The sequence below is a fragment of the Lepidochelys olivacea genome, assembly GCF_965140295.1.
Source record: "Lepidochelys olivacea isolate rLepOli2 genome assembly, chromosome: 3".
Lineage (NCBI taxonomy): Eukaryota > Metazoa > Chordata > Testudines > Cheloniidae > Lepidochelys > Lepidochelys olivacea.
This window is the reverse complement of record NC_140413.1, coordinates 162,374,878-162,398,186: the sequence shown is the minus strand read 5'-3', so window position 1 is coordinate 162,398,186 and position 23,309 is coordinate 162,374,878. Positions and strand designations below refer to the sequence as shown.

The following is a 23,309-nucleotide window of genomic DNA, read 5'->3' as shown; positions in this document are numbered from 1 at the left end:
TAGTGGCGCTCCACCTTCTTGGCCTACAGAATGTGCTTTCCAATTGCCTTAGGAGAAAACCTGCAAGCAATCTTGAATAATCTGTGAAGAACTTCACATTCAAGAACTATTTGTCAATTGGAATCAACAGCCTACATATCTGTTAGCGATGTCACACAAGAAATGTCAAAACTTCTGCTTGAGAGGAGGTCTTGATCAAGGGTCTCTAAGCATCTGATCTCTCTCTAATGTCCCTCCTTGTCTTTTGCTACTCTGATACCCATTTCCTTTCTGATTGTTGATCAACAAACTACAGTTTTTGGCTTAGTAGGAGGACAGCAAATATCAAAGTGTATTGCTGTATTGTGGTTTCCTGAAGCATTTCCGGAAATTTTTCTTTGCTTTGAACTGCTACATAAAGTATGTTATTGCTTTGCATAGTGGAACTAAGTAGAGTAAAGCAAATAGCAGTATATTGGCTTTTTATTAGGAGTACCTGATTCTGCTGAAACATAAAAAGTCTGAGGAATGAAAAACAGACTATAGCAGCCCTTTGTTACAAAACAGGTCCTTCAGGGTGCATCCAGCTACAGTATGAGTAAATCAGCCACACTTTTCAGATGGTGACTCTGTGTTACGAAAGAGCAGAATCATTCTTTCTCTTGGATGTAATATTGGACTAAAATTTGTCATAAATTGGTAGTTTGAATGTGTTTTTCTGAAACTTGACTCCTGTTGCAAATTGTACTGTACTTCTATGACATGGGAATTGAAACTTTACAAGCCAGACAAAAAACATCCTGAGACATGCCCTCCTCTTGTTGTTCCTATATTTACCAAGAGCTATTGAAGGGGGAAGAAAGAGAAGCTTTGAGCTAGGTAATAAATCTGTTGCACATCATCTCCACATATGTGAACATGGATAGTCATGATGGCAGTATGCTGCCGTATAGGACCACAATGTGTTTGTCATTGGTTTTAGGGGTGTCTCTTGCATGCGCAAAAAACAAACAAAAAACTAAAAGAATCAGCAGTAAAGGATTAACCAATAAAGAGAAAGAGGAGCTTGTTATAACTTGAGGATATTTCCTTTTTAATATATTATGGTCATAGCCTGAGGTGAACAAACTCAGAGAACAAAGATTGAACTGTATAGCCGAGGGTATGTTGATTAAAGTTAACGGGAAGCATCCTCAAGTTATAATGAAATTGTTTGAAGAGTCCAGGTTTAAGGCTACAAAAATGGTCTATCAAATTGTTTAAAGATAGTTTTTAAAAACTAACATAAGCAAGAATTTCTTTTCTCCTTGTGTATTTCCTTCCCCCACTCCTGCTTTTCATTATCTTTCTTCAATCCACCTAATTACTTCCCACAGATTAGCAAAGGTTCTTCTCTCCAAAAGAACTCAATATTTTTAAATGGTTTCAAAACAAATTGGAAGGGAGAGTCAGGGATTCTCTCAGTGTGAATAATGTAAAGGCAAATAGACACCGATTGTGTGCCAAGAGCTTTGCTGGACTGTAGTTGGAAGGAATGTTGAGGAAGGCCAATCTTGGTTCACTTTGATTTTAAAAGAACTCCATGGGGTTCAGTGCAAGCAATACTGAGATCCTGGAGAACAAAATGAGTCAAAGGGGTGGGATTAACATAAAAAAAAACCCAACAACCGGTTCACCTTTTAGCAGTTTGTTAGCCACATATTCTTGTTTTCTGAGTAAATACTTTTTTCAGTTTCATCTGGAGTGGGAGAGAAGGTTTAGTGGTGTCTTCATGGACATACAGGCTCAATTCTGAGTACAGCCAATCGTAGTAAAGGGATTCTATCCAATCAGAGTTACTTGCATAATCACTGTAAAATTATTGAAAACTTGCTGTTCAGCAATTATGCAAGTCCTTCAGTCTGCTTATGGCGATCATTTGATTGGAATACAGGCATTTTCACACTGTGCAGACACTGAGAAATAACAATATAGTAATTAAGCAAATCACACTTCCAGAACTGGCATATTACAAGGAATTATACAACTATCAAAATTAGTGCTGTTTCAGTTAACTGAAGAGTAACCCTGCATTGTGGCTGAGACATTCCATTTCACCAAAAAATTATTAGCATTTCTACAGCTATCTCACCCATTTGTTGTTTTAGCAGTTTATCTTTGCTAAATTTGAATGTGACAAAATATTTTATATGCATCTATATGTATACTGTATAATACACACATACAGGATTGCCTTTTGAGAAATTAGAGACATGCTACTTGTACTTACCATACATTTTTGATAAATTTCCCTGTCCTCTGCCCTCTAATAAGCCCGGGCCTATTCTAACATTCCAAATCCCTGAGATGATTTAAATAATCAACCTTGCAGAAAAGTATTTCATCCTCCACTCAGCTGTGCCATTTCCTCCAAAGTTGCACCTGTATGTGACCTGGTATGGTAGGATTCAATGCCGGGATAGTAACAGTAGCTGTAGATATTAAAATGTGACAGCCTTGAAGCCTAATGTCTTGAGCTATTCCAGGGTTAGACTTGAGAACTTTATGCCATTTGGAAGTGGGAGATTCCTGGCTTCCCAGTGGGACCCAGCACTTACTTCAATTCCATAAAGTCACGAGACTTTTGATGTTTTCTGTTTTTGATTATTTATACAGGTGTGTTTATATTAATTTTGAATTTCTCTCCCTCTGAGGTGTATACAGTTGTACTCATGGTAACTAAGGCCTCCTGGCTTTGCAGGGAGGGGGATACTAGAAATAATCAAAATCAAACTGCTTAGGAACATTTTATAGGTTTTTAAAACCGTTTTCTCCTTAACACATGGCATATCCAAATGATGAGGGAATGCTGTGGTATGAAGATTTTCTTTAGCACTTGTTTGTGTTGACCTGCATAACTCATTGTGGCTTCACTACTCCTGGGTAATGTGACTGACTGCCACAAACTCAAGCTGACAAAACTTTTATAGTAACTGTCCTATAGTCCACTTGTGTAAATACAGACAGCACATTACTGAAGTGTAAATGTTTCTGAGATTTGCCTGGCGGCTGCTGCTGCTATTAAAGCATGCTGAGTAACGATGGAGGAGGGGAAACTTTGGTGAAGGATGCTGAAATAAAGTACAGAAAGTACCATGAAATATCTATTGTCCAAGCAGACACTTGTGTTTTAAAGTCCTAAATGAGGGTAGAAAGAACCGGAAGTTTTTAAAATTTAAGATGGATTTATTTATTTAAAATAAAACAATATTTAAATTATTTTTCTTTTAAAAAATAAACCTGTTTAAAAATTAAGTAAGGCTTAAACTTACTATAATTAAATTTAAGTAATTAAGCAATACATATTTGTTGCAGAAGTTTTTAAAGAAAGTCAAACCACTGAACTGGTGGAAGTCACTGGCTAGGCACCTGGAACCATTTGTTGAAGTGCTAAATCAGCTTTTGATAGCAGTAACCTCTTCTCCTAGTGCAGAGAATATTTTCTTCATTTCAGTTTATCCAATCAATATAGTTCAAAGTCAAGTCTGACTGAGAGTTGAAAAAACTAGGAAAACTTGTTTTCCTCTTCCAGTCTTTAAATAAAAATGAGGTGTGAGAAGAGGATCTGCTAGTTCTAAAAATCTAGAAGGACATGGTGACCAGAAACAGTCCGTTAAATTTACTAACTAAAGATACCTCCTTTGTCTAATAAACCAGTTATTTTTGCATGCAAAACTTGTTTTGATCAACCTTTTTTCTTACATATGCGACATGTTTAAGGTAGTTCTATTTAACCGATAAAAAAATATTATAATGCTGTTTTCGTGCAGTTACTTGAATTCCAATTTTCATCCAAATGCAGCGTGACATAAATCACAAGTAAATAATTAATCATCTAGTAAATACGAAATGCATCATTCACTATTTTCTAACACAATAAAAAATGTAAAAATAAGAATAAATATCTTAATCTACGTAACTGCTTAAATAAATGCATATAGATGTAGTGTATCCTCCTAGTTAGCAAAATGTACCAAGTTTAGTGTAAAAGTTATATTTAATTGCAAATCAGCATGCTTTACTAATCAATGAGAATCAACCCCTTTTCTTCCCACACCTACCCATACACATGGCAACATGCCTGGGACTCCATTTATATCCTTTGGAATCAAACTGGTTAAGTCTTCTAGGCCAAAGCTGTCAATTTAGAAGCACTAGATTGCTTTTGAATTCAGTCATCTAGTTTTAACTGCTGTCTAGCTTTATGCACTGTAAATTATTGTCTGAACAATAAATCATTTGAATTGAACTTTATTTGCACCTCAGAATTGGGCTCCGAATATTTTAAATAGCAATACTCTAAGTAGTGCATTCACAGGGTTTGTTTCCTTTGTTCTCTAATGTCAAACAGTCAAATCGTATATTTTGGAAAATGTAACTTTTCTTATCAACAAATGATGCACACTTATATGTTGATCTTTATTGTGATGTATAAATTTGGTCATTTTTCTTTCAATATTTTTCTCTTAGGCAGAAAACCTTCTACTTGATGCAGACATGAACATTAAAATTGCAGATTTTGGTTTTAGTAATGAATTTACAATTGGTAACAAACTAGACACTTTTTGTGGAAGCCCACCCTATGCTGCTCCTGAACTTTTTCAAGGAAAGAAATATGATGGCCCAGAGGTAGATGTATGGAGTCTTGGAGTTATTCTTTACACACTAGTCAGTGGCTCCTTGCCATTCGATGGTCAGAATTTAAAGGTACAGTTGAAATTTGACATCTCAATTTCAATTTGCTAACTTTTCAGTGTCAAGAATATATTTTCTTTTCTGTCTAGGAACTGAGGGAGCGAGTATTACGGGGGAAGTACCGTATTCCATTCTATATGTCCACAGACTGTGAAAATCTACTGAAAAAACTACTGGTACTGAATCCAATAAAACGAGGGAGCTTAGAAGTAAGTAATTTCTTTCTGAAATTATCTTCACAGCAAGAATGAACTACTTATTCCAATAACCAGATAGGATATTGTTTTTGAAAGCAAGAGCCCACTTCAGTTCTGTTGTAGAGGCCTGCAGTGCCTAGGATTGTCAGGAAGCATTGCAGAGGGCAGCGCAGTTTGAATCTGAGGCGAGGCCGTGGAGTCTTTTCCCTTTCTTTACTTTTGGCTGATCAAAGGACTGTCACTTTAAGAGCATTGGGAAATTAGTTTTCCTTTGTTTGGTATCATAAACACAAATATTGAAAGCCATTACTATGGTAAACTTGATATTTTATTTGTGTATAGATTCAGACCACAAATCTAATTGCCGTTTTATATTGCTTTTGGAGATCTGTGGCAAAGAAAGATTTATTATTTGATAATGCCCATCCAGTATCAGAAATAAAAAGTACAACAAATGATAAAATGTTTGAGGTACAATGTGCATTAGTCACTAGTGACCTTTATTTCATCTTCACGTATTTGCTTTCATAGCAGAGGATGGTGTTCCAGAGAATTCATCCCATTTAAGTAGTTTTTTCTTTCCAGTGTAGTGATCTGAGCTTTCTTGCATGCCTGGCTAGGAAGCATATTCATAGCGAGCTATGCTTGTATACAGCTTTTTCTTTCAAGCTGGGCTTACTTTGTGATTTGTCACAAGCATTTTCCATTTCAGAATAACTGCTGTGTTCAGCAGTTGGAAGGAAGTTGGATAATGGCGTCTTCTGATTGGTTGGTTGTCATAAATTACATTATATTCCTGCCTAGAGAATACATTGATAAGAGCTTAGTCACTGCAAGAAGCTGAAAGGCTGACTTCAGAATGATTGGCTTCTTCCAGCCTTCCATTTATAAGTTTCTTCTTGTAAAGAGATTCAGGTCTAGCACTTGAGACTAAAGATTCTTGGAAACCCTGGAGGCATAACTTGGCTCCTCAGTGTTTATGAGTATGACAATCATATACTCCTATTCTTTGATCCCATCATTGTCCCTGTAGAGTGCTGCTGATGGCAGCCATACAGGAGCCTGCTTTTTTAGGGTAGAAAATGGGTCACTGCCAAATATCTGCAAAAAGAGAGTGAATAAACAATCTGAGGCACTCTTGAAATGAAACATTGGGCAAGAATCCATCCTTTAATTTTGAAGGAGAGCACCATCACAAAAATGCATTTTATTAATGAGATATGAAGTATTGTTTGGGGTGAAAAGTTTAGGGTACATGGCTTGGGAAGAAATTTATATATCTGCCTGAGTGCTGCTTCTAGTCCTCTTCAGCATGTTACCGATAGGGACAAAATCAGCTCACATTTCCATCAGAAAATGCTGCACTTGTTACCGTTACAATTAATATATATGATTCTTGGAACTGAAAAAGATTTGAGAATATTTTTCTCTTTTTAGTTTGTGTGTTTTGACAGTATTTTGTTTAGTCAGCATCACTCTTTTGTTAATGTCATTTGTTGTTTCTGAGCCATGCACTAACTAGCATGACACTCTCATAGTGCTCTGGTAAGAGATCCGGTGTGTGGTTTTTTTCCCCCAAGACGGTGTTTACCAGTAACAGCAGCAGTAAAATTGGAACTGAAGAAGCAGCACCTCGAGTAGTAGGCTTAGCCCTTGGGCTGGTATGTGTTATGTAAATATTATAAACCTTGTTTGTGTAGGCCTTTTCCATATGAACAGGGAAGCATATTTTAAAAGTAGGAAAATGTTGTTTTACAATCACAAATGTTGATGGGATATTTAGGGCAGCGTTTCTCAAATGTGGCCACCAGGGGCTTTTCTTGCAGCCAGAGCCTCCTGGGCTGTGATGGGGGGAAGGCAAAGTAGAGTCCCCTCCCCCTCTCTGTTGCTCCTGGACGTTGGGTACAGGAGCAGGGGTTGTGCCCTGCCCCCCTCTGGAGACACCTGGGGCACACTGCTGGAGGAGCAGGCAGCCAGTGAGTTCCCCAGCTTCCCAGTTGTGGTGGGGCTCAGGCTTTGGGCTTCAGCCCTGAGGTGGTGGAGCAGCAGGCTCTGGCCATGGAGCTTTGGGCTCCAGCCGTGGGCTCTAGCTATGCAATGGCAGGCCCCGGGCTCCAGTTGGGGGCCTTCGGCTTCTTGCCGCAGGGCTTCAGGCTCTAGCCCCCCCACTGCCTCCCCGTCTCCTCTGGCCCCCACTGCCTCCCCCAACCCTCCATCCAGGGCTTAATTTGTCCCCAGGCTTGCCAGGACTGAGTAAGTCTGCTGTGAAAAGTGATACTTGTATGTTTGTAAATATCACTTTTCACAACAGACATATTAGCTAGCAATAAATAAATTACAATGATTTGGACATGTATATGTTCATATTTATTTGGTTTTCCTAAAGCTAATCAAGAATTTTAGGAAAAAGTGTGAGGATGCGCCGCACTCTGAGATCCCCTGATTTAGGGGCAGGTACAATACCAGAAACTACTTGGAACTTTTTAAAATTGACAAGATTTCAAGTTCTCTAAAAGAAATAAGAGGTACGCTTTAAAAGTGCTTTACTGCAAGTGGGCTTTTTTGGATATTGAACAGTAACTAGATAATACTTCTAAATTAATGCACTTAATTGACAAAAATTAGTGAATTTTAGCTTAAAAACATACCCATCTTTAAAAGATGAGGACTAGATTAGAGAAGCTTGAACCATAGATCTGAATAGCAAGGAGAGGGACAAAACTAAAGGCACTGCATCAGAAATGGTATTGGTCCAGTCATGTTGCTGGAAGGTCTAGTGGGGATGGAGGAGAGGAATGGGATGCTTTTCAGAAGGGTGGTTCCTCTTGGCCAAAAATATCATTGTAGAAACAGTTTTGCATTCCTGCTACATTTGCTGAGGATACTACTAAAAAACTGAAGGATTCCAACATCTTCTGTCTGTTGTGAACCTTGCAGTCAGATGTGATAAGACTCCTTGTAAATAATCATTTGACTCTGTGGCCAGAAGACAGCAGCAGTTTGTCTCCATTAGCAAAAATTATTATGAAGATTATTTCTAAGGCAGAATTTTAATCATATATCTGGTGATCTTATGGTCAGCAAAACATCAGTTGGCTAATAAGTGAATAATAATAATAAGCTAATATCTGAATAGCAGTTTTTAAGATTTTGTTCTTTGTACTATTAATAGTAGTAAGACAAATATGGGTCTTTAGTTTGGCAGCCATGTAGTAGTGCAAGACACCAGGTTGCATCCTAGGAAAATTGAGCCTTTCTCTCTTAGTGGGATTCAACTGATGTGTTTTGTGGAGGTGACATTTTTGGAGGGGGGGGGGCTAGATTGGTGGTCACATCTCTTTTGGCAATCTGGTGAGCGGCATTTGTGTCGATCTTTAAAGAGGCTTTGCTACCTGTCATCATAGCTGAAGGATAAGCATTGTTTCTAGCTATTCAGCAGGAGGTAGGTATGTTGAAGGAACAAATTTGGCGGAGCTTTGGGATTCCCTCTGAATAATTCTTCAGGAATGGCAAAGTGTATCAGGAAGAAATCTCCCAAAAATGCATAGATATACTCTATAATATTAAAGATGGTTGCATTTCATGGAAATAGTTAAATGAAAAGTTCTTTCTTGAGATGAACTGTGAATATGTTTTGAAACGAGACAATCCACAGGAAAAGATGAATGGTCATAGCCAATGTTTATTGCCCTGTCTTGCAAAGGACAACAGTCATTTGGGAACATAGTGGCATTTCTACACAGTCTCTTAAATTATTTGAAGAAATTGTAGTTATAATTTATTTCAAAACAATTTTTATTTGTTTTGCAGTAGCACATAGAAGTCTCAACCAAACTCAGGGTCCCGTTGTGCTAGGTAATGTCCAAGCAGAGAGTATGAGAGACACAGATAGGGGAGGCAGAGACAGGGATTCAGCATCCAATCATAATGATAATTAGCAAATGTACTGTTACACGATTTTTTTTTTAATTTGATGGGGGGGGTATTTATTTTAATGCACGTTAAATATTTTAAGGGGTGAGGGAGAAAGTAAGGGGGGGATGAATGAGTTGGAACAAAGGAGTGTAGAAGACAAGGACGTGGAAGAAGAGATGGGGGAGCAAAGGAAATAGAAGAGTATTGAGGGCACAAGGAGTGGAGGGACAGTTAAGAAGAGCGTGAGAGGAGGTCAGAATAAACAGCTCATCAGAAAACAACATAATGCCCAGAGTGTAAACTGGAAGCATCAGTCCAGCATCACCAGAGATATACACTAGTGCAGCTCCAGCTGTGCACGCTTAAGGGAGTCTTTCTTTGCTCCTTTCTGAGCAGGGTAATTGCAGCCACTGAGCCTTGTTTAGGTGCTGCTGCTTGACCCTTTTTGCCTTAGACAAATATGACATGCATGTCAGCCTGTGTAACCTGTGCGTGTAAAGATGTACAGTAATAGAATATTCTTATGAGATAATGACAGAGCATAATACTGTAGTTTCATTTTTTTTTTTAAAAAAAAAAAGCCTTGTAGAAAATTATAAAGATAGAAAGAACCTATTAAGCTAGCAGGGCTACATCTCAAGCTATTAGTTGCAGATAATTCCCTAAAAATTCCCTTAAACATCTGTCCTAATAGCAAACACTGGTTTATTATTATGGTAACTATACAAAAGGGCAACTTATGTCCATCTTTTCACCATGCAGATAATGGTAGCTTTTGAGCACTGCTGTGATACAAGATCTCCTTTTATAAAGGTCCTATTCGTGGTTAGTTAATTGGCCAAGCAGTATTGTTGTCATTCACGTAGGTATGTATTGGTTGATGCTGGAACGAAGAAACATCTTGTTTTCTAAACCAGAGCTTACAGGGGCTGATTCAATTCCCATTAAAATCAATGGGAGGCTTTCAGTTTACTTTAAAGCCCTAATTGAATAAACAGTGTAATACTTTAGCTGAGATTTGTTTAATTTCCTAGCAAATTATGAAGGATCGGTGGATGAATGTTGGCCACGAAGAGGAAGAATTAAAGCCATATACTGAGCCGGAACCAGATTTTAATGACACCAAAAGAATAGGTAAAGATTTTCATAATATATGGAAATAGATGATAAATGTTTCCTTGCAAATAAAACAATTTGAGAACAAGTGCCACAAAGGGAATTGGTTTATTACAAAAGTAAAATGTATTTGCTATTTATTTAAATGAGAAACTTTAACTTAGTTTCTTTCTAGAGCTATTTTGTGCTTTTGTCAGGTTAGGTATAGTTTAGTTTATTCATTTAAGTAGCACAGGTACAAAGTTTTCAAGAAAGTGGTAACATTGAAAACAATGGAGCTATAAGAAAAGGAGTACTTGTGGCACCTTAGAGACTAAAATTTATTTGAGCATAAGCTTTTGTGAGCTGTAGCTCACGAAAGCTTATGCTCAAGTAAATTTGTTAGTTTCTAAGGTGCCACAAGTACGCCTTTTCTTTTTGCGAATACAGACTAACACGGCTGCTACTCTGAAACCTGTCACAATGGAGCTATAGTCTTCATTCCTGAACAATAAATACAGTGTAGATTCATTTGAATTGTAGAATCATCAGTTATCTTCTAATGTTATGTTTTCCATTTTCGGTGTATATACATTGTCAAGAATCTCTAGGGCACTTGTCCTGCTAAGAATGGCTTTTTCTTTCTTTCTTTCTTTGTTTCTTTCTTTCTTTATAGACATAATGGTCACTATGGGCTTTTCAAGAGAGGAGATCCATGAGTCTTTAGTAAAGCAAAAGTATGATGAAGTCATGGCTACTTACCTGCTTCTAGGCAGAAAACCACCTGAAGTAAGTTTTATCTAACTTGTATCTGCCAGTTTGAGTTTTAAATCTAGTTGTACTGAACATGCCCTATTTGTTTTTTTGTTTTTTTTCATTTTATAATCACCTTGTATAAGACTTTCAGAAGTTAGTTTAGCTTGGGTTGGGTGACCGTTCATTTATGCTCTGACTTTGCTTTGCAGACCTGGATTATTATTATTTATTTAACTAACAAATAAAATGTAATTGTCCCCATATTTTCACGTTACAAGACAGTTAGCCATTGTACATGATTTGATGATATTCAGGAGAGGTCCAAGAACGTAACAACCGTGGCATTAATGATCAGGATTGAGTTCCTTGGGCAGTGGTGGTGGTGTATATGGAAAATTACACAACCCTTGGAAATTTAGTTCTATTCACTGCTGTCCATTGTGTCCATTAAAATTATGGAATTGGAGAGAGGTGAGAAATCCACTACTCAAAGTGAAGGGACTTACTGAGGTCCTGATCCAAAACCCATTAAGTTCCCAAGTGTCTTTCTATAGACTTCAGTGGGTTTTGGATCTGGTCCTAAGTGTCTTATGGAAATAACAGACATCAGTTAAAAAAAATCATTACAAATAAAATTGTTTTTGAAATAATTCACTGGGCAAAGTGATGAATCCTGTGCAACCTGGTTAATTGTAAATCAGCATCGTCTCCCCTTGGCTTCTCTTGGCCTCCTAAGAGCAATTTAGGATGAAAGAGGCTGAATAACACTGTTCTGCAGTACTGCCTCAGCCATGCCAAGAATTAATGGACAGGAGATGACTATTCAGCCCTTGAGAGGTTGGCTAATCCTATGTGATAAATGCACTGGGACCTGGCCAGTTTCTTAGCAGTTTGTGATGTCACTGAAGAGTGCTAAGCCAGGGAGCAGGAAGTGTTTCTAGTTACTGGGTGTGCAATTTGACTTGGAAGTTTTAGGAGGGACTTAATCACAATTAATCTTCCTGCACAGTCTGCTGTTGTCCCTCAGTGTAGAGTTCTAAGTGACAAGTACTTTGAGATGAGTACTCTGTTCTAAGGATTAAATTATTATGGTTATCTCATTCATTGACACATGCAAGGCTAGATGGTCTGAGATTTCAAATGGTCTCTGTAAATATATTGTTTATAAACTACTAGCTTTTATTATGCAGAAATGGTGTGAAGTGACAGGAAAAAATGTTACATTTAAACTTAAGTGCAATAAATATTAACTGTGAAATACAACTAGAAAAACAGAAAATGTAATATTTCACGATAGCAGTAATTCTTACAAAATACTGAGTTTAGATACACTATTTTGTTAAATATTTTAACTGAACAAGGGTGTATTTTTCTTATTGAATTCTTAAAGAATTATGAGCCATTTCATCCTTTCATGAGTTAATCCTGTACTGGGACAGGAAATACTCTCCAACTCTTGTGGAACTAGCAGAAATCTGACGATAACTTGAGATCTTCAGTGATCTCAATAGATCCAGCCACAGGCTGGGACCTTGCTTATGGAGGAACTTTGTTTCCACGCTGCCTCCTAGCACTTCTTCTCCTCTTTGACAGCATGGCTTTGATATACTCATCCTCCAGTGCATTCCTTCACTAGCCACACCCCACACCTCCTGTACATTGGTACAGATTAGGAATCTGACAACTCTTTCCATCTGAGAAATGTCAGCATTTAAATTTAGACAATCACACTGCTATTAGTAACAGTTTTCCTTATAGTGCTTGTTAGTCTGTGAAGCCAAAGGCAGAATTACCTAGGCCCAAAGAATGTGTTAAAGGCACTGAAACATTCTTCAGTCATTACTACTTGCTTTCCTAACCTAATTTCTGGACTTAACTTTTATTCCAAGTTTGTTTGAAATGTTTTGAAATTGTTCTGATGTTAAAAATGTTATCAATGCAAAAAAAAAGCCTTAAAACTAGATAAAATATTGAGGTTCTCCTGGTTTTCCTTCTTTTAAATAACGCTCATCATTCTGAGCTCTAATTGTACATGTTTTAAAACAAGTTCATTTGTGTTTAGGCAGATGTAATTTGAGCATATTTGTAGGGGTGTTATTGATTTTCACAATTCAGCATGGGCAGGATAAGCATGAACAATGATAGCTGAAGTTGAGTGTCCAGTCTTGAAGAAAATTAAATTTTAAAATAGACAATTTTTTATTTTAGCTTACTTAATTTAAAAGCCTTAACAACCAAATCAAGGACTTTATATAGAAATCCTTCACTATATAATGATATGGTAGTGCTGATAATGTTAATTTGTCTACATTTCAAAAATATTTAAAATGCTTTCTTATGCTTGTAGTTTGAAGGAAGTGAATCCCTGTCCAGTAGTAACCTGAGTCAAAGGTCTCGACCCAGCAGTGACCTCAACAACAGCTCTATGCAGTCTCCTGCTCACCTGAAAGTCCAGCGGAGTATATCGACCAATCAGAAACAACGACGGTTCAGTGATCATGGTGGGGATGACGTTCAAACAAGTAAAGTAACGTACACAGTTTAAATCTGAGTGTGCAGTGTTTTGTGAGCCTGGCACTCCGCCTCTCTGTGCATTTCTTATGTGCCTCATCACGCCACACCATGATGCTTCTTATCCGTACGAATGCTTCTGTGGTAAATGTGGGCCAGCTTAATAGAATTGACCCTTTTGGGTTTGTTACTTCGGTGTAGCTGTCACCTTCTAAATTCTGTATGGAGTTAAATACCAGTTCTAATTTTTCTGTTTTAAAAAAAAAAAAACTTATAGTTTTGAATCTAAAACAGTATATTGCAAATTCACAGTTCATCAGTTTGTGGGAGAGATCGTTAACTCCTGATCTGAATAAACTCCAAGACTGCAGGCTATTATGTTTTATAGTAAATACATTCTGAGACTGAAGGCCAAATTGTCGGGTTAGCCAGGGATCATCATTTTACAAAGTTATTGGGAAGCATCTTCAGGTGGTAGTAGGTATACAAAATGGAGTAAATATTCACATTTTAAATATGAAAAGGTTTTTTAAAAAAAAACAAAAAAACCAGGCAGTCAAATGAAAAAACTTTCTTGACCCTTTCCTCCTTCTATTATTTTGACTTCCACCTCTTGCCAATCCTGTTCCCCCTGTACAGGTCAGTCTTGGGGGGTTTTTCACAGAAGTAAATAATACATTGGGGCAGATCGTCAGCTAGTGCAAACTGTCAAACTCCATTGAAATAAAGGGAGTTGTATATTTTACACCGCTGAGGAACTACTCAGAAAGAACTGTGGGGAGGGAGAAGCTGTGATTCTCCCAACGTAAGCATAAAGTAAATAAAATAGTTTTAATTTATTCTGTGGACAAAAGCTTTGCTCATGGGCTGAGGAGAGTGAGGATAGGGTAGGCAGGCCATATGTCCAGTTTTAAGCTAAGCAGTCCTGCTTTTGTCCAGTTTGTCCCATCTGACGCTAATGTAAAACCAGATGTGGTGTTATCCAGTATCATGCATGGAGGACACCATTCTGAAGAGGGTGCTGCTCTAGTCTTGTCTGTGTGACCCTGCTCATTTTGCCCCCGTGCGTACGGGGATCCTGCACATGACCTTGCACAGATGGTGATTGCAAGGTCACACTGATGGAGATGGGCCCACACCGGTGGGAATGGGCCCACACCATTCCCAAATGTATTGGATTGTCCAGTATTCTGGGAATGCGTAAGTGGCCACCCTAGAATAGGGAAAGGTTTTAAAAAATGAAAATAAGTTTTTAAATAATTTGAACAGTTTCCCTTTTATCATGTTGCCCATCCCATTTTCTTTGCTTTGTTTTTTAGCAATTTGAGGGTTAAAATCGGTTAAAATTAGAACTAAAATATAAGTAGAAACTTATAAATGAAATAGGAAGTACTGAATGTACACTACATGTCTTCAAATTTATAATGAAGAGACAGGTGGTTCAAATTTATTTAAAGATAACTTAATGTATGTAACTATCATATTTTACAGGTAGCATATACACCAACCTTGCAGTCTTACTATCATTCCAAAGGTTTTCTTTCCCATGTGTAGAGAATCATACTTCAGAGTGCATTGACTGAGGGAGAAGCAATGATTGTTTTTAGATAGTATAATTTTGTTTTTATTTGACAGTTGGTCCATCAATTCCTCCTGCTGTATCATACACAAAAAGGGCTCAGGCAAATAGTGTGGAAAGTGAACAGAAAGAGGAATGGGACAAAGATGTGTCGCGTAAACTTAGCAGCACTACAGTTGGATCCAAAGGAGAAATGGCAGCAAGTCCACTTGTAGGTCCAGAAAGAAAGAAAGTGCCTGCAATTCCAAGTGTGAGTGTGTTTTTTAAATCAGCTGGGGCAATATCTGCTATATACTTGGCATCTTATATAGGCATTAGCCTTATATTAGTTAGTGAATATTCTGTTACATGTGTATTTTTGTAGCCTATTCCTGTGTACCAATAAGAAGCTATGCTGTATATGCTTTTTAAAAATAAAATAATTTATCTTCTAAGTTATCTGTTCTTTTCAGTTTAATATCTGATATGTCCTTTATTTGAGGACTTTATATTAAATTGATTTTTTCAAACAGGGAGCTGAAATAGGAGCTTGCTCTGTCCACCCCAGGCATCGACTTGGTATTGCGGTGTCTATGGGAATGGTGCATCTCCTTTTGGGGTGAATAAAATAAACAAAATAAAAGCTTCCAGACAGCTGTTGGACTAGTTATTGGAAGCATTTTTTCTTATACTTTAATATTCTAACCTAAAATGTTGGCAGGCTTGTGCAGTATCATGGGTCTTCAGGGCATACAGTCAAAATTTTTTGCTTGTTACCTTTACAGGCATGCCTAATACCTCATTTAAAAGCATGAACTCATAATAAGAAAATTACTTGTAGTACAGAAGTCTTAGATTTTGTAATGTGAATCAAACCTGTGCTGTCTTTTTCAAGAGAAGACAAAAACTGTATTAAGTATCAAGATGATAGTGCTTGTACAGTGCGGTCAGGCAAAAAGTATCCATGTGATAGACTGTAAGAATTTGCTTTCGCCATTGGGATTTAGTACACTGTGACCTCCATGTTGGATTCCAAGGATGGAATCCATGCCACTGCTAAAGAAATTCTCTCTTCAGACAAAATCAACTTTTAAATCTGCTAAATTATAAGGATTCCTTCCTCTCACAGACGGTGTCTGCAATACGTCACATAGCTGCTTTTAAACCTTTGTTTTGTTTAAAAATCTCTCCCTGGGGGGGGACTCGAAGTGGTGGCTGTGTGGAACATATACTGGAACTTTCTGTCCTGTGAGATTAGATTACATTGGATTGTAAATCTTCCATGCTTTCCCAAAACTGTATCTCTCAAAAACTGATTATGCTGATGTGTGTTGTAAACTGATATGTCAAAAGCATTTCTTTGCTTACAGTGAACTAATTAAATAAAGTATCCTAGTGATAAAGTGAGAAATTGATTTACTTGCTAATAATCACTACAGTGATTGTTCATTGTAAATCTGTTACTATTTTAGAGCACTTGTGAAAGAGGTTTCATGATGAGCGAGATTAAGATGTAGTGGCATCTGATATTACAGCTGTAGTTAAGGTTGAACAACCATTTCCTTTATAAATTCCCTCTTTCTATATAACTTGTTCGTAAAAAAATTAATTTTTAACTGTAATTTGCCAAAGAGGGATGGGTTGAAAAAAAATTCACCCATTTCTGAATCATTTTAAGGCTAACATGGTGGTGGGAAAGACTAGATTTGTTAGAAAATGTTTATCGTCCCTATCACACATTGACTCCTATTATGTAACAGTTTAGTTTAAAACCAAGTCTTGCAGTTGGTTAACCTATATTATAAAATAGCATTATATGAGTAAACCGTAAAAATTACTCAATAGTTCTTTGCTGTTTTTGTCCTATGGTGTGAGGGGGGATAAAGGAGGCAGTTGTACTGTATTCAAAACAGCATAACTTCAGTTTCTTTCAAGAGCAGCTTCAGCTTACTTTTAAAAGAGCATCAAAAATGCAGTGGATTGACTTGAAAATGTAAACTCCTGTGCAACAATTCATACTTCAAGATTATCTGGGTCCAAAGGCCCCCTTGTTTGTAAATTTAAAAAATAAAAAGCACACTTCAAATATATCATTAAAAGAGTAAAAAATACATAAGCCGTAAGGCGTGTTTAAAAGAATAAACAAAACTTATGAAACTTTCAAGAGAGAAGAACCTGCCCTCTTCTTGGCTGTAAAGAACTATGCATGCCATGGCACTGTACAAATAAATATGCCTGGTTTTGTGCCTTTAACATGTTGATACATAAGCATAACAGTAGTACTTGGAGATTTTTAAGAGCATGTTGGACAAACACCTGTCATGGATGGTCTAGATAATACTTAGCCCTGCCTTGAGTGCAGGGGACTGGGCTAGAAGATCTCTTAAGGTCCCTTCCAGTCCTACGATTCTATGATTCTACTATACACAGTATTTAAAATTCATAGCAGCTATCCCAAATTTCCCATTGTGTATGAAAGATTTTTTATAATTTTAGAATGGATGAAAGTATGGACCCAAGTGTTCGTGTGCCTTGTCCTTGCTGAAGTAACTGTCTGTCTTACGACCACAGTCTATTCCTCATGCTTTCCTGTGTTTACATAGATTGTGGGGTGTTTTAATCAGCCATGCTGAAATATAATAATCTGTATTAGTGTAAAGAAAAGGAGTACTTGTGGCACCTTAGAGACTAACCAATTTATTTGAGCATAAGCTTTCGTGAGCTACAGCTCACTTCATCGGATGCTGTAGCTCACAAAAGCTTATGCTCAAATAAATTGGTTAGTCTCTAAGGTGCCACAAGTACTCCTTTTTTTTTTTTTTTTTTGCGAATACAGACTAACACGGCTGTTACTCTGAAACCTGTATTAGTGTAGTATATTTTCCAAAACACTTTATAAGATGTACTGCGTGTTTACAAACTTCATTCTATCTTATAGTACAGTAATTATTTTAACATGTAATTATGAATTAATGTTAACCTGTCTGACTACACAAACATTTTGAAAAATCAAAATTCAATTAATCCGATCTAAAAACTAAAAATTTTACTTGAAATTTTTATACTATAATTAGCTCTTTAAGAGACAATTAACTGTCCGAAACATTTTAAAAATAGGTTTTAGGTAGGAGAGCACATTTAACTAGCAAAGAAAACAATGATAATTTTTTTCTTACTATTAATATTACACATATTTATTTGGCACCCGTCACTATGATGGCTAAGGACAAAATCCTACTTAGTTCTTGTTCATTCCTGACTTCAGCTGAATACTGAAATTGAATACTGCAGTGCATATTGAAAGATTTTTGTCATTCTCAACAAAGGGCAACAAATTGTAGGATTGAAGCTCTGAGGGCAACTAAATCTACACAGGCAAGCCCTTAAACTTGCATGGAGTTCTGTTGACTTCAGTGTGACTTCTGTGTGGATGTCCCAGTCGCGTTGGATTATCAAGGCCTATAGGACTTCTTTATTGTGTGCAGGAATTGGATGTTAATAAAGCAAGTTTTCCCCTTAACTACACTTTTCCTTGCTTTTATTCAGTGCATTCCAGTGGGGCCTACACAGCATGGTGATGGGAGCATTAGAAATGGATAGATCAAATAAGTACTTCGTGTCAACAGATTTAATTAAGTTGTTCTGTACATTTAATGTCTTCTCTCACACAGTCTAGAACAGTGGTTTTCAACTTGTGGTCCACAGCCTCTGGGGGTCCACAGACTATGGCTAAGGGGTCCATGAAAGGTTGTTACCATAGAGCAGTGGTTTTCAACCTGTGATCTGTGGGGGTCCAGAGACTGTCTAAGATTTCCAAAGGGAACCACACCTCCATTCGAAATCTTTTAGGGATCTGCGAATGAAAAAAGGTCGAAAACCACTGGTCTGGAATTTAGATGCCACATTTTTAAATCAAATATATTCTAATATGCTGATCTGTGTTTTTCTGGATAACTTCATTTAAATTGTGTAAATATTAATTAACTGTATCTGTCTTTACTCATTTTTATTCTCCTTCTAGAACAATGTATTTCCTGTTGGTGGAATGACCAGAAGGAACACGTATGTTTGTGAGCGGTCTTCAGATCGCTATTCTGCGATACAGAATGGGAAAGATAACAGGTACTCAGTTGACTTAGCCAAAAATCTGAGAGTTTGTGCTGAGGTATATCACAGGAGTTAAAAACAAACATTTAGCCAATATACTTTCGAAAGATGGTGTGGAGCAAGTTAAACTTTACACGTTTGTTTTATCTTGCAGAAAAGTTTGTGCCTGAATATTTGTCATACGTAGACAAATTATGACAAAGTTAGACAAATATTATGACTCTGCCTTTAATCATCTCCAAGCAATAATATTGTCAGGAGTTGCCTCTATCACTGTACAAAGAGTACAAGAGAGAGACTGAAGAGTTTGCAATCTAAATAGACAAAACAATTCAGACATAAAATATTCTGGATGATCCAGAGGATGGCTCTTTCTTACACTATAGCAAAGTTTTTGTTTGTTTGTTTGTTTTTTAAGTTCCCTAATAACTACTGAATAAGATGTAACTATCTAACGGGCATAAAAGAGCTTTGTGAGTCTTGCTTATCTCATTTGTCCCAAATAATTCTGTAATTGACTCTGCCCTTTTACTGTATCTGGTAGTTGGGGTGAATACTGTGCATTAAATATTTTTAATTTTTTTAACGAAACCTCTTGCACATTAATGGACACAGACCATTAAAATTACTTTTGGCTTAAATTATATTCATAAAATACCTGTAGGAGTTGTAATTTACAGTGTCTGACTTAAGTGCAAAGTGTATCTCTAAAATTTATATCGAGATTTATTTGAAGGAGCATACGAATTCTTTTGTATTTTTAAAGCACTAACCTACATGCATCTGAGTGCTGTACTTAAATGTAAAACCGTAAAGTTGAAAAGGGTGGAAAAGCCCCATCAAAGTAAAGCCAGTAAACGAACTGTGTTTCCATTATCTGCTCTTATGGTTTCACGAGTGTTGGAAGTTTCATATTGATCAATTTCACTGCCCAGTCAGTATTTTTCTTTGAATTCCTGAAGGATAGGGTTGTTAATTTGCATATATAAAGGACCATGTAACATCTGAAAGGCGGGGAAAAGTGATTTTTTTAAACTATTTTTGATGACACTTAAAACATTTTAACAATACTATATAATGAGCACAGAAGGATGGATTACAAATAAGTTTTTGAGCTCATGGGTATAATGTAACCAGTAGATCCAGTTTTCCATCTGAATCTATAGAGGACTGGACATCCATTCTTTCCATGGTAAGAATCATATTTTGGTTACTGATGAGCTTCCTTGCTGCATATTAGAACAAGGTGGTGGTTTAAAATAGGGTAAAATAGTTTTAAGTTTAAAATATCTAATAGATCATAATTTTCTGATTGCACAAAATATTGATATGTTTTCTTTTAGATAGATTATTTAACTATATAGTTCAGTATATAGGCAACTTATTATTTTTTACGATCTATTATTCTTAATTGCCCACGATTATGAAGAGATACTGTATTTATGTTGGCCTTCTTGATCCATTTTTGACCTCTTCAAAATTAATATCCCAGACTCCCCCACCCAATGTTTATCCCTCAGTGCCAGAGCTCTTCTACAAGAGTCCCTGCAGGACCCAGGACCCAGGTTCTCTGATCCTAAAAGTCGCAGAAAATACTACCAGAAATGCCGCACTGAACGAGGCTGCCTCTTGTCCACAATGATGTATGGGCTCCAGGATCTGCACCAGATCCCTAAGCTTATTAACAGTGATGGGACAATATGTAACCTCCCTAGGGCCAGTGCTTTGAGACCACCCTGCTAGAAACCTCCAAACTAAAAACCTGCTACAATGATCTTGGTACCTATTCAGCATATTGACAAGTGTAAGGGCTGATAGGCGAGTGGAAATTGTTGATACCACTAGCCTGGTTGCTAACAGCACTGTATGCTGCAGCACCTGTTCCTCCATACTGGGCCATATTGGTGACAGGTCCTCCCTGCTCCTGAAATTGCACAAAATTTATAGAACTTCTCTCATAGCTATGGTCACACTTGTCCCTGCCAGCTGCGTTGCTCTCCCGTCCTGCCATCTGTTCGTTCAAATATCCTGGCTCTGGGTGACCCATTACCCCTTGTAAGCCATGTAGTGCTGCAGAAACAATTTCAGAAGCAATCGCCCAGACTACTTGAATCAATTCTCTCTTGGCTTCCCCATCCCCAAATGCAGCCACTGGGAGTGTTTGCTTCCCCAGGATCCACATTACTTCCCTGTAGAGGGAATCCATTTGGGAGGCAGACCATCCTGGGCAACTTATTATTTTTTATGATTTATTATTAATTTTCTGTGATTTTTCTTTTTGAGAGAAGGCTGGCTTTTTGTCATGTGCTTGGTTTCTTATGAAACTGCATTCTGAAAGATGAAAGGAAAAAATCTTGTTCAGCTACCGTTTCATGTGTTTCTGTTCTTTGGCTTTTCTACAACACACTATATTGTAACAATTTCTGTCTGGTGTAAGTTAGCTTTGGGACTATTGTTCTGCATTCTTGATGGAGTTCATTCGTGCTTTGGTGAAGCTAAACATTTTACGTGAAGGGTCTAAAAATTCTTGGACACGAAGCAGTAGTCCAGTTTTGACCACTTGAATTTGGTTTACAAAATCCATAACACTGTAGTTCTCCATCCAGAGACACCCCTGAGCCTAAATTTTTGGGGCAACACGATAATTTACATGAGATGCACATATGTAGGAGAGTTTTATAAGTGACTCCTGGTGCCCTTCAATGGGGCTGACAGACTATTCAGTGAAGTCCTGCGGCTGCTTCAGTCCGCTTAGTGTGTACAGAAGGCACTGAAGTACTAGCACAGATTCCCATGCGTGAATATAGCATGAAGGGGTGTGTTTAATTGACAGCTATAAATGATGTATGGAAGAGATGTAAAGGAAACTTTATTTCTCTAATTAAAAAGAAAGAAAAGAAAAAAGAATGGAGTGGTGCCCCAGCTGTCCTAAGGGCAAAACCACCACTGTGTCTGTTCTAGGAAGTTGGGGAAAGAATGTTCTCTTGTTGAATGTACGGTATCGTCATTTGAAGTACTCTGGCCTCATGGGACAGGACCCTGGTTCTTGTGGGGGTCATGTGAAGACTTTGAAACCCCATCTGTGATATTAGACTCATTATGTCTGAGAAGTAACTCCCTCTGGCTTGCTTTTATAGCTCTTAAAGCTTTTTTCAGTTTCAAAGCTCATTTGAAAATTCTTTTATTCAAAACAAAACAAATGTTTTTTTTAAGTTGTAAAATTTTCCTACAGGGACTTCATCTCATGGAGTCTATGCAGCACGGCAGCCAGGAGTTCTGATGCTGTGGTATTTTTCAAGTAATAGAATGCTTCTTAAAACTACAGTGCTCTCTGCCCTCTTGTTGTATGCTTTGAATAGTGAAAATGGGCTTTTTTAAAGAGCTAATGTATAACTTTGTGGTGTTTAAGGGTTTCAGTAAAGCATGGTGTAGCAAGACGGTTGAAGTAATTTGTAGGGTGCTTAGATAGCATTGTGATAGTTGCCTTAGAAATACCCAAGTATTCAAAAATTCAAATCCAAAATATGGTAAGACTACTTATGTTTTGCAATTTCCATTTCTTCTTTCAGGTAGATTTAACTTTTATTTTTTTTATGTAACAAAGCTAACTAGTTGATATTTGGAAAATTTAATTAGAAGTAGTCGAAAACGTTTCTTCTTACTGTAGAAAATTTTGATTTTTAGTGGAAATTTGAATACCAAAAAATTTTGGCAAATACAGAAACATTTCAATTTTGAAATGCTGTTGCATTACCTCACTGAAGTTTTAATATGGGTGCCTTAAATTCCCCTTCTCCTCTACAAACCACGGTCCTTGGTCTAACTATATCACCATCAAGGCAATATTTAGGTGTTTTTTTATGACAATTCTAAATTTTCTGCGAAAAGCAAACTCTTTCCCCAAAATCTTTGTTTTATTAAAAACCCAATTTCCCGTCAAACAGCTTTTTGACTGGAAGCCTTTCTTGAGTAGTTGGAGCCTGAATAATTTGTGTAAGGTCTAGATCTCAGGAAGCGTGGAAGAAATCTATTTATATAGCAACAATTACTAAATGCTAAGCTCGTGGAGTAGTATTGGTGACATGGTTGTAGTTATCAGAGTACAATAGGGACAAGAGAACGAAGTTTTCTCTACTGTTCTGTACTCAGTCCACTAGTCCTTTTGGTTATCTGTGACATGCAATTATGTGGACAGATAGTGAGTCCATAAATAGCATTTCTTTCAATCTGTTTTTACTAGCTTTTAAAGTATTATTGTCACTACATTTTTCTGAATAAGCACAGTATTTATGTAGTCAGCTTTCTTCCAGATCTGTCAGAATTCCAAGCTGTGTTTAACATTTGATCTCTTTTTGGAAGATTGATTACTGTGAAAGCATTTCATTTTCTTGGGAAAAATTCTGCTTGCTATATTGCAGAATATGCACCACATCAGTGTGAAACATTCAAACTGAGAG

The 23,309-nt window shown here is 37.2% G+C and overlaps 1 protein-coding gene across 7 annotated transcripts in view; it reads left to right on the top strand.

Annotated features, from left to right (window-relative positions):
- Window positions 1-23,309, top strand: part of MARK1 (microtubule affinity regulating kinase 1) — a 121,210-nt gene that overhangs the window by 82,424 nt on the left and 15,477 nt on the right. For 4 of the 7 annotated variants that reach the window (XM_084624178.1, XM_084624174.1, XM_084624173.1 and 1 more), the window contains exons 8-14: window positions 4,489-4,725; window positions 4,803-4,922; window positions 9,860-9,959; window positions 10,597-10,709; window positions 13,024-13,198; window positions 14,823-15,016; window positions 18,767-18,867. In XM_084624178.1, coding sequence (XP_084480304.1) covers window positions 4,489-4,725; window positions 4,803-4,922; window positions 9,860-9,959; window positions 10,597-10,709; window positions 13,024-13,198; window positions 14,823-15,016; window positions 18,767-18,867 — 1,040 coding nt within the window. The remainder of the gene's footprint in view (window positions 1-4,488; window positions 4,726-4,802; window positions 4,923-9,859; window positions 9,960-10,596; window positions 10,710-13,023; window positions 13,199-14,822; window positions 15,017-18,766; window positions 18,868-23,309) is intronic. The other 3 variants (XM_084624179.1, XM_084624176.1, XM_084624175.1) reach the window with 1 other exon arrangement.